The sequence below is a fragment of the Cryptotermes secundus genome, unplaced genomic scaffold, assembly GCF_002891405.2.
Source record: "Cryptotermes secundus unplaced genomic scaffold, Csec_1.0 scaffold92, whole genome shotgun sequence".
Classification (NCBI taxonomy): Eukaryota; Metazoa; Arthropoda; class Insecta; order Blattodea; family Kalotermitidae; genus Cryptotermes; species Cryptotermes secundus.
The window spans coordinates 490,581-502,553 of NW_019728498.1; the positions used below are offsets into that span (position 1 = coordinate 490,581).

Below are 11,973 nucleotides of genomic sequence, written 5' to 3' on the forward strand. Positions count from 1 at the left end.
TTACTTTCAAAGATATTATTATTATTATTGTTATTATTATTATTATTATTATTATTATTATTAACAATATGTCACAGCCAAGAACTTTAATATGAAAGGATATGTCATTAGACCAAAGAAATAGTATTCGATAAAAATATCATGGTAGATGCGAAGCCCGTAGGATTAAAACACCGATTTAAATAATACAATACAATTAAAATAAGTCTTATGAACGTTAAACTGACGTGAATTACACGACTTTGTTCACAGTTATAACAAATAATGATTCTTGGTTCCGGCGATGCTAAACCATCAGGCAATACAAAATTTAATCAAGTTGTATTGTTGGCTGGATGATTAGTTTAAATACATTAAACGCATCTTAGGTAAAACTGTGAAGTTAGAAACAAAGGAGTGGTTTACTTTACAGAACAGAGCTAAGACCACACTCTGGTGGGTATTGATTATAGCGCTGCATGTCGATGTTGTGAAGTCAGTGTTTCAACACATCATGGCCTGCACGCGAACCATATTCCCTCTACTAACACGAAGTCCCTTACGAAACAAATATAATTCAGATCTTAATTTCGGTAAATGGGATGGTATCGACTGGATTCATCAAGCTCTGGATAGAAAACAATGGATGGCTCTTATGAAGACGATAATGAAGTGTCGGCTTTCATAAAATTTTGGGAAAATTTTTGAGCAGATGAGAGAATATTAGCTTCTCAAGAAGGATCAAGCTCATGGAGTTCGTTAAGTCCTCTTATCAAATCGTTGGCATATTTCTTGGTTATACATTACTGAAGGAGAAAAATGGGAACCTTACGAGTCAAATTATACAAAGAAATCCTTCACACCCACATTGCAGGGTCGTGTGTTCATAAATGTCTGCCGAATTTCCAGCGTAATTTTCGGAAAAATTTATTATTAGACTGCCTGCAACGGCGAGAACCAGAACGGAATAAAAGTCTCCCTTCTGAACGATCATTTCAGTCAGAGATGCCCATATGAATCAATGTTTTATACAGTGCGTACAATCAAGTGCGCGCCGCGGCTGCAATTTGCCGTGAGTCATACCACCGCAGAACGGATGAAGTCGCGGGGAGGAGTTGCAACACTCCCCGCGACTGCATCCGTTCTGCGGTGGTATGACTCACGGCAAATTGCAGCCGCGGCGCGCACTTGATTGTACGCACTGTATAAAACATTGATTCATATGGGCATCTCTGACTGAAATGATCGTTCAGAAGGGAAACTTTTATTCCGTTCTGGTTCTCGCCGTTGCAGGCAGTCTAATAATAAATTTTTCCGAAAATTACGCTGGAAATTCGGCAGACATTTATGAACACACGACCCTGCAATGTGGGTGTGAAGGATTTCTTTGTATAATTTGACTCGTAAGGTTCCNCATAATGCAAAATACGACAGTCTACAAGTATATAACGGCAATAAATTAATAATAATTCCAAGAAAAATTAAAGCTAGCGTTAACAGGCGAGAAAAATAAAATATTTCCCATGTTTATGCAATTTTGTGGCGAGAAAGACTCGTCGTTTACATTCCCTACAGTACGGACAACACTTTGTAAGATGAGGCACCGACTGAACAATTAATATTAACATCTACATCACGAGCCTCCTATACAATCTTATATACAAAAAGAAAACATATAGAATATTCCAATTTGTCCATGGGAACGTACGAAATTACATAAATCAACGACTGATTCGATGTTATAAAACATCAATTAAAATTGTATTCTTGTTTTACAATATAACTTCTGTTTAATATAATCTGATTAATTGTATTTTTTACGTCAAGTGTTTTATATGTTTAACAGTATTGTATCCAGTTTAATAGTACTGCAGTTCAGTGGTGTATATATGTTTAACCATGTATTTGCCTGATGATGGCTACTGATAGCCGAAACATGCAGCAGACCCGTAGCTGGGCACTGGCCTTGATATTTGTTGTGTTGTGACGGTTAATAAAGAGGTTGTATATTGTAACACAACAGGATGCATGAAACGAAGAAAACAATAATAATTCAGTTTACTGTTTTATTGTACATGCAAATAATAATAATAATACTAACAATTATTCTACATTTAAAAATCGTTTGGGGAGAACATTCCTGGCTCCGAATATGTCAACATCCCTGCAGACAACATTAGCAGCTGCTGCACATCTAGCAGAGGGACAATTTTTAGATGAGGAGCAGACACTGAACAATGCAAATATCTGATATACCGAGCAGGAACTCGGAGACCAACAATTTCTAGAACAGAAGGGCAGAATTTCGAGCCAAAATAAACTTGAATAAGAAAGAGAGCATCAAGGCGATGTCTCCTAGTACGTAAAGCGTGCAACTGTAACTCCCCAAGAGCAAGAGAATAATTGTAATGAACTTGAGGAAAGAAACGATTAAAACAAAGGGCCGCAAACCTCTGCTGGATGCGTTCCAGCTGTTGGCATCAGTTGACGTAATCGAATTCCAGACTACGGACGCATATTCAAGCTTAGATCTAACTAATGCAGTGTACAATCTGAGCATACAGTCTACAGATGAGAAATTGTAGGTAATGTTACGAACTAGACCCAATAGTTTCGCACATTGAGACAAAATGTAATTGACCTGGTCATGGAAATATAGCTCAGCATCAATAAACACTCCCAGGTCTTTTATAGAATTGGTCCGGGCTACTGACGATTGACAAAGTTTATAATCGTAGATAAGTACGTGGTTTCCTGGAGAAGGATATAACTTTAGTTTTACTGATGCTGAGTTTCATACAGTTAGCAATGGACCAACCTTGTATAGAGTTAATGTCAGACTGAAGTAGATAGCAGTCCTGAGGAGAACTACTGGCTCGGTAAATTTTGACGTCATCAGCAAAAAGCAAACACTTAGAATGGGCAACTGCATCGCACATGTCATTAATAAACATACTGAAGAGAAGGGATCCCTGAGGAACACCGGAGAGGACTTCAAAAGGTGAGGAAAGAACACCGGAAACACAGACCTGGGATTTCCGGTTGGATAATAATAATAATAATAATATGCCCCTTGCCTTCAGTGGGACCTCCTTTGTCTTTCTATGAGAATGTATGATTAGTACTTTAAAATACACGACGACTGTTTCCACTCATATATCCGTCTATTCAAAAATTACAATCGTTTTATTACACCCCATATCATAAGAGAAAGCGTTTTAATTTTTAAACAGAACAACCTGTCATATTTATTAGAGTTCCCTTATCTTAAAGCATAACAGGGAATATAACGAAAGGTTATACTTCACGTTAATAAATAAAGCGAGGCTGATGTTCACGAAATTGGGAACACTATGTGGGGAGGAGGTGGGGTGACATTAATCCAGAAAGGGCGCAGGAAGATTTGCACAAAGCGACTGTGGTCACCGTTACCAATTCCCTAACCGTCTGCCACATATGGAACCCACAGCGTTGTCAAATGCACAAGCTTGTTTGTGGCTTATTTGTAATAAATGAATTAATATCCCGTTTACCACTATAGAAATTTTGTTCCACGGCAACTAACGGATGATATATTTCTGGTTTTCGAACATGGGAGTCATATCCTAGTGAGAATGTTATGGCTTACAAGCTTTAGCTTAACTGAATGCAGTATACTGTAGGCCTATATATTAATTACCCTACCTCTACAGACTTCTTATAATTACTTGTCGGTATGACACGGCAAATAGTGCGACCATTGTGCATTAACAGGTTTCAGCTTTTATTTGCTTAAATTAATTCACAAAGCTCGAAATAGTTCCCAGGTCCTGTAAGTTGCAGCAATGCGTTACTGGTTATTTTTCAGCGTTATAAAATGAACTATACAAAATTGCCCTGAAGTCATCAGTTGGGTAGTAAAGTGCACATCAAAATCGGCGAGAAATTTCTTCATTACTTATTCAATATTCGAAATGACATCCCCCACGTCAAATGTATAACTCACAACTTTCTGACACCGTTCTGAAAATTCACTGGCAGGTTAAAACAAATATTCATATTAATAAGAGAGAATGTTTCAGGTTAACTGCCTTTTGGGCCATGGTGTACATAAAATAAGCTTTGATGTTTTCATGGTGCTGAAGATTCAGAATGTGATATTCTGCGTTACAACACCACATGGTCTCGTAGGTAGTTACCAGCGTTTCGGAGAGTTTTTCTGCCTCATTCTTCAGTGGGTGTGCTGACTATGGAAACAGAAGATTCCTCTGAAAGTTGGTAACTACTTTCAAGACTACGTGATGTCGCAACGCAAAAACTACAATCTAGAACACTTAATGTTTTCTTAGCTCTCGCAGATGGTTTGCGCTGTGCTTGGCTTGTATACCCAAGCTTGGTGTTGGCAGAGGTGTCCGGAGATAGGGACTAGCTCTGTTGATTGGGCCCAACTGAGTAGGTTTTACCTGCAGACGGAGATAGAATCCATTCTCCGAAAATTTGTTTTGAATAAATAAACAGGACGATGTTTTCAGATAAAGCCATGACGATGGATAATGTCCAGAAACATAATATTTGTAATAATGGCACCATCGTCACAAACGTTTAGGTCTTATTTATATCGCTGTATAGTTGAGATATTCCTAAATCAACAAGTTTCGTATCCATTGTTTGCGTTCAATACAAGGCAGGGTTTCCTGTGTTTCATGACTACTGGATGTCGAAAAATGGATTGAGAGTAGGCGTTCTCAACTGTTGCCACCACAACCACATATATACTCCAGTTTCCTATGCAGTCGCCACACATTTTCGTCCCTAACAAGTTTTATATTGATAACACTTCCCAATTCTTGAGATAATTTATCGTCCTAGGCCTATCTTCTATAATTTCACTGATTACTTACTTGTGTATTGTGCGACTGGCGGCATATCTGAGCCCCTCACCTATGAATATGCGCTTCAAGTGGGTTGCAACGTGAGTACTAATGTTGGGCCTGAGGTTCTCACAATGGCGACTATGAATTGTAGGAATTTTGGGGCTGTAATACTGTGTAAGTTGGAGAAGGCCTGACGTTACGGAGGAACACGTCGCCTCCATCTTCCACTAGCAGTCATCTTTGTTGCCTTCCCCCCGCGTATTACAGAGACTATGTCCTACCAAAAAACTTCCTCTGTAGTTCGCTGTAAGAGGAAAATACTATCTACTGCATTAATCGTGAATCATTACAAATGCGCAGCATCATATAAAAGAATCGTCAGTTGATACAAATTAGCAAAATATTTCTAAGAGCAGACATGTGATATGCATCCCAAAATGGAGGCTCTATACCGTTATATAGAGAAAACTCATAACATATTTATATTTTTATGGAGCTATATTCTTTATAGTAGATGAAAATAATTAAGGTAAAAGCATCAGCGTAAGATAAGCATTTACAGCTAATAAATTTATACTTCTGAATCAATTACTGAAGTTGAAGAAGGTGACGCTTTATATACGATGAATGTTTGGCTATTAAGCTGAACTGTTACATAATGGAAAACAAGAGTACCCATTAATTGTATTAGAAACTGCTGGGACAGAGGTTAACACAAACACTACTGATGCCCTTCAGTCAGAATGGAAGCACCGAGAAGTGTGTCAAAGGGACGGGACTGTCGCTCGTGACTTGTTGTAGCACACAACATTTTTGTCAGCACTGTAATATCCGATACGTGTAGAATGGATATTTATTCTGCTCTTTGTCCTCTGTTATGGTCATCCAGGGTCCTTGGTTTGGCTCCCATATCCATAAAGCGAGGATCTAAATTACATCAACTTCAATCTTCATTCAAGATATTACTCTACAGCGTCTTCATGGCAGCAGTCACAATGACACTGTCTGTATGTAATATTGTCTCGTATAAAAATGAATATGATTTCAAAAGAGGGCCCACGATTATCTTCAATATTCAAGAATATGCTGACACGTTCTTAACAGCGGCTTTTGTTTTCATGAGTTGCTCGAATCATCGTAGTATCATATCGTTTGTAAGTAATATTGATTATGTTGACCGAAGTCTACTGTCACTAGGTGTCACGGTATCTTTTAAACTACTTACTACTCTGTTTAGAACACAGATACTTTTTACTCTTACATTTATTTTAATACCACTGCTTTTCTCTTCGTATTATTGGGCAATCAATAACATGTCCATGTTAAATATTGTTGCTGCCTCTCTTTTTATACTTCGAAAAATTACTACATTCTCGATGCATCTGCAGCTTATAAATTATACGCTTTTAATAAGGCAAAGATTTCAAATTATCAACACAAAAATCTTGGAGATAAAAACCAATGAAAGGGAACCTCACTTCTTGAATTCCGATTCGTTCATTCCTTCTGTAAGAGAATCACTGTCTTCCGGCATTAATGACACTAATTTGACACCAATCTTAAGAGTACAGCCCAACAGTTTGATCAGTGTCGCAGTTAGTGCTCTCGAAGACACCAGGATTTCGGTACCTGACGATGTACCAAGTATAACGAACACGTGTCAGCAGAACTCTAGGGTCGAATTCACTGGACGACCTCAGGCAATGACTTCTTCTGACAGTAAGGGTCTTGTGGGACAGTTTCAGAAACGGTCTAGAATGACCCTAGTACGTCTTCTCGCACATCTCCATGACTTTCTGTGTGATACGGCTGAAGTTCTCAACTCACTCTTCTCAGTTCAAATTCTCCTCTATTCAGCCCTGTGCTTCGTCGACATAACTGTGAATCTGTATTGTTGTTTCTCTGTGCTCTTCAAGCCTCCAAACAGAACATCCCACAACACATACTACATGTATTGTTCTCTGTACGTATGTTTGCTGAACGCGATCCAAATCATTGGTACAGTTGCAGCATTTGCATTCACAGCTGAAGAGGTAAGTTGTCTATTTTCTCTGTTCGCATTCAGATTTTCAATTGTCTTACCGGCTCCCATCTAAAATCAAACAGATTGAAATATGCAGAATATGTAATTGTTACATTGTTCCCCATGGATGCGAAACCTTGTCTCTCGCTTTACGGAAAGAACACACACCGAGACTACTACAGAAGTGAGTGTTGTGGTGGGGATACTTAAATCTACCAGAAGAGAGGCAAGTGCAATATATGTAGCAGTGCTTAATTTCTGCTTTCCATTACATATTTTCAAAAAGCTCAATTCAAAGAGTATGAAAGAGATGCAATATGTAGCACGCACGGAAGACGTGAGTAATGCATGCTGTCACAATTTACCTTACACATTTCTCCCTTCTCGATTTATTACAGGGATTGACGATTCACATGACAATAGGCTGAATGGGTTAACTGGTCGGTATGAATGAGATATTACAGCTGAGTTAAATGCTGTATTAGAATAGATGATGTTAAGGAGCTTCAAATAAAATTAACTAGAAGAGTACAAACTGAATTGGATAAACTGCATTGTTACGTACAATAGTTGGCTAGAGAATACCGAAACATGCTGTACGGTAGAAAACAAAAGGACCCCGAAAAAAACATGTAAAAGATGGAATAGGTATGTAAATTCGGAACATGGGTTTATGATAACCTGTGTCATGATACTGAGAAGAAGAAATAAAAAATTGTCGGTTAGAAATTAGTTAAAATGATAATGGGCAGAGAATACGCAATTATAAAATGTAGGTATAAATAAAAGCAAATTAAGAAAAATTCTGGGCTGACTGCATGCAGACAAAGAAAACATAAAACATTTAGCGTATGTATAATTTAGGGCCGTGCCATAGCTCAAGCAGTTAGTCGCTGGCTTCCCACCGCGGCGGCCCGGGTTCGATCCCGGGTCTGGTCAAGTGGGATTTGTGGTGGAGAAAGTGGCACTGGGGAGGGTTTTCTCCGAGTACTTCGGTTTTCCCTGCCAATCTTCATTCCACCAATTGCTCCACAGTCACCCTCACCTATTATCTGGGGCTGGTACAATAGGCCAGAAGTGGCCGCAGAACAAAGGACTTAGTCCCACCCCACTAGCAATAAAAAACGTACAATTTATATTTATTTGATTACTAATATATGAACTCCCCAAACGACTACAATGTGCAACAGATATTACGGAGGAATCCACAGACAAGATGATCTCCGTGGTATGCGGTAACCATGAGATTCTACCACTGACCCTACACTAAGCAAGCAATCTGATTTTTTTCCCCTGGCACTACAGCCCCAGTGGGCCTAGGCCTACCTCCATGAACTCCGTTCACTTCGGTTTTTCTAGATCTTACATATACGGTAGGACTCCTTGGGCGAGTGATCAGCTCGTCGCAAGGCCTCTACCTGTAGACAAACACAGAAAAACGCACACAAACATCCATGCCCTGAGTGGGATTCGAACCCACGATCCCGGCTTCCGAGCGAGCGAAGACATTGCATGCCTTAGACCGCTGGGCTACCGTGACCGGAAAGCAATCTGATTTACTTGGGAAAGTTTTTGTTTAGAAGTAGCACTTGATTCAACTACAAACAATTTGCTAAAAAATAAATACTGTTTTCAGGCCAACCGTACAGGAGTAATTGTCCACAGTGTACTAACAGAAATGTCGCAGTCATTCAAGAAAAGAGAGGTGAGTTTGATTAATACACGTACAATTACTAAGTTTAGACCGTTAAATACTGTGAAATAAAATTACTGACATCAATGTTATCATTAATGTTGCCCAATTTCTTCCTGCATTATATTAAGACAAATTCAACCCTACAAAACAAACGACAAAATGCTCACAATCTGTGCCTTCTATTATAATAAAAATGTTGGAATCTGATATCATAATTAATTTCACACAAAAAGGTGTAAATTAGATTTCCATCTTAATGAAAACAAAATGAACATTTGTATTTTGCATCGTCCGTATGTTGATAGTGTTTCATGCTAAACTTATCTCAAATAAAGTTCAATGTTCTCTTCTGAAGAAAGCCCTAATTAACAATTTAAAAATCAGACCTTTACTTCAAATCCAGTAAGTTTCCATGTAGCCCTACATCAAATTGAACTGGAAACTCGTTTCTATTAGCACAGCAGTAGCTCCAAGAATAGCAACATTCTCCTTGATCACCAGGAGTTCAGACGGATCGATGTGGCTTCATCATAACACGATAAAATCATGCACATGAAAATGTATGCATTATCCTTTCAGTTTCTATGACATCAGATTGTAATTAATCAATCAAAGATGAGTATTTTGAAATTATTATTTAACAAATTACTGTTTTAACTCTGCGTGTAATGCAGTAGTTTTTTACGCTAAATATACTTTAAGTATTTCGTTCATTTACATCTATTTTTTTAATGCTAATGGGGTGGGACTAAGTCCCTTGTACTGCGGCCACTTCTGGCCTATTGTACCAGCCCCAGATGATAGGTGAGGGTGATTGTGAAGCAATTGGTGGAATGAAGATTGGCAGGGGAAACCGAAGTACTCGGAGAAAACCTGCCCCAGCGCCACTTTATCCACCACAAATCCCACTTGACCAGACCCGGGATAGAACCCGGGCCGCCGCGGTGGGAAGCCAGCGACTAACCGCTTGAGCTATGGCGCGGCCCCAGATTTGTAGCAACTTCAATATGAAAGTGAGGCTGTGTCCATGATATTTTATACTGATGTAAGGGGTTTGTACCTCGGACTGTACAGTCAGCTCTGTAGAATACTGTGTGCGTTTGTACGATGTGTTGACATTCGGGCTCTTATTGCAGTTGAAGGAGTTCTCTCTGCAGCTGTTGCACCGTAAGCTACAGTTCACGGCTTGCGATTTCTTCCCACTAGACTTCACTCTACTCCATTCGGTAAGACGTTCAGAAGTTCATGCAAGAGTGAGACAAGCTTCTCTATAACGTGGATTGTACCTTTCAACTGTTGCAGGGATGTCAAGAAAGCCATACCCGAGATGAAAACAATTTTAATAATTCTACAATTTGTGATGTATGAGATTTTAGGGTAGTGACTATTTTTGTGACTCCGTGTAAACTGGTAGCAGTTTACCGCAGTTTCGAAAGAACGGTCTGCATCAGTTTTCAGTTCGAGAGGTACGCATAGCAAAGAAGCAATGAACATTTATACAAGACTGTACGGAGTCATATGAAAGAAGCTAGAATTCTTCAATTTTAATACTTATTTCTGGTCACTTAGTAATCACGTGGACCTTGAACTGGTTCTTCTGAAACGTTCGTACCACCTACTACACTCATGGTATCACAACTCTCCCGTGAGATGTGACACCGAGTAACCGAACCCAGGAGCCAACGCTTCGAATGAACACCCCCCCCCCGCCTGCGTATTAAGAATATTTACCCTGCAGGTGTTTGGCACCTATCTACCAAACTACAAGACGTCATATATAAAATTGCATTAATATTCACGTGTGTTTTCATCTATGAGTGAATAATGTTTTAAATATTTTTTTACCTTCATTCATTCTTGAGTAATCTGCCAGACGACAGGTCCACAGTCTCTTCCAAAACAGTTCCTCCACTTGATGCGATCTAGAGCTTTCTCCTTCAAATGAAAATATCCTCTTCTGTCCCCAAGGTCATCCAGCATCTTCTTACGTCTTCTTGTCACTTCTATCCGCCCCTCTGTCTTTTCTTCAATAACTTCTTTTAGAAGGCAGTTTCTGCGTAAAACATGACCAATCCAATTAGCCTTCCGTTTTCTTATTTCATGTAGGATATTCCTCTGCTCACTGACTCTAATTAACACTTCTTCATTTCTCACATAATCGGTCCAACTGATCTTCTCCATCCTTCTCCAACACCACATTTCGAAACTTTCCAGATGTTTCTGATCTACTGCCCTAAGTGTCCATGTTTCAGCCCCATACAGAGCTATGCTCCAAATGTAGCATTTCACTAGTTTCTTCCTCAAATTTAAGTCCAATTTGCTGGTAAAAAGATTCTTCTTCTTGCTAAATGCAGCTTTTGCCATGGCAATCCTAGATTTAATTTCACACGTACACCTCCCATCATCTTATCGGAATTAAAATATGAAGGCCGAGGTTTAATTAAAATTTCCACGCATTGGAACTGGTGAAAAGATTCGAACTGCGATATGTATTTGTTACTGATAGTCATTTTTCCAGTAGGACAATAAAGAATAAAATTTGTTAATATGCTACCTTAGAGAACAAACAGTCCCGCCGAAAATCATGAACAAATTGTGTCCTTGTTACAGATGATTGGAGCTGTTACTACGTACCTGGTAATTGTGACCCAGCTCCAGCTCTCAAATCCAAACGGGATATTTTAAATTTGATAATAGTATCAGTGACAGCTCAAGTTTAGTGACACTTATGACGCCTACCGGCGTGTGATATAGGCTCTGAACTATACACAGATGATATACACGTACACTATATGAGATGGAACTGAAGACATATGAACGAATGCAGTGTATTCCATCTGTTTATAAAATGTGAAAACAACGGAAGCACACATTACAGCATGATATATACAGACATTAATTCCTGCAGTAATCTTCATTTGCCAGACAAACTCGTCATGAGAGAAGGCATGGCTTCCAAGCAAAAGGGATTGACTTGGACACTGATTGTAGTGTCGGAGATACAAAGGCAACGTCTCAAGGGCGACCAATAAACGAGTCTAATAAAACTATGCTCTACAATGGTTAGTCTGTCTCAAGAGTACAGTCTCCAAATTTATAAAGAAATGTACAAATTATTCCCAACATAAATCCTCAGAGCTGTCTTATTCACATACAAGATAACGAAGTGAACCCGTCGGCATGTACGTATTTTCATCACAGACACTGTTTCTCTATGTATTTATAAGTAACCACTGCATAATGAGGAGCTTCATAACTTGTACTCTTCTCCAAGTATAATTAAAATGATCAAGTCAAAGAGGATGAGGTGGGCAGGGCATGTAGCACGAATGGGGGAGATGAGGAATGCGTATAGGATATTGGTGGGAAAGCCAGAAGGAAAGAGACCACAGGTAAGACCAAGGCGTACATGGGTGGGCAAT

General features: G+C 39.1%; 1 protein-coding gene across 1 annotated transcript; it reads left to right on the forward strand.

Annotated features, from left to right (window-relative positions):
• The first annotated feature begins 5,677 nt into the window (after positions 1-5,677).
• LOC117282367 (putative gustatory receptor 28b) lies at positions 5,678-11,582 on the forward strand. The gene is made up of 5 exons (XM_033751701.1): positions 5,678-5,839; positions 6,749-6,865; positions 8,492-8,560; positions 9,688-9,777; positions 11,162-11,582. Exons 1-5 carry the CDS (start codon positions 5,678-5,680, stop codon positions 11,234-11,236), a joined length of 513 nt encoding a protein of 170 aa, XP_033607592.1. The 3' UTR covers positions 11,237-11,582.
• The last annotated feature ends 391 nt before the right edge of the window (positions 11,583-11,973 follow it).

Excerpts from the sequence above, each read along its gene's own strand:
- LOC117282367 (XM_033751701.1), top strand. The coding sequence starts at position 5,678 with ATGGATATTTATTCTGCTCTTTGTCCTCTGTTATGGTCATCCAGGGTC. Across the intron at positions 5,840-6,748 it reads CAGTCACAATGACACTGTCT|CCTCCAAACAGAACATCCCA; the intron begins GTATGTAATATT and ends GTGCTCTTCAAG. Across the intron at positions 8,561-9,687 it reads AGTCATTCAAGAAAAGAGAG|TTGAAGGAGTTCTCTCTGCA; the intron begins GTGAGTTTGATT and ends CTCTTATTGCAG.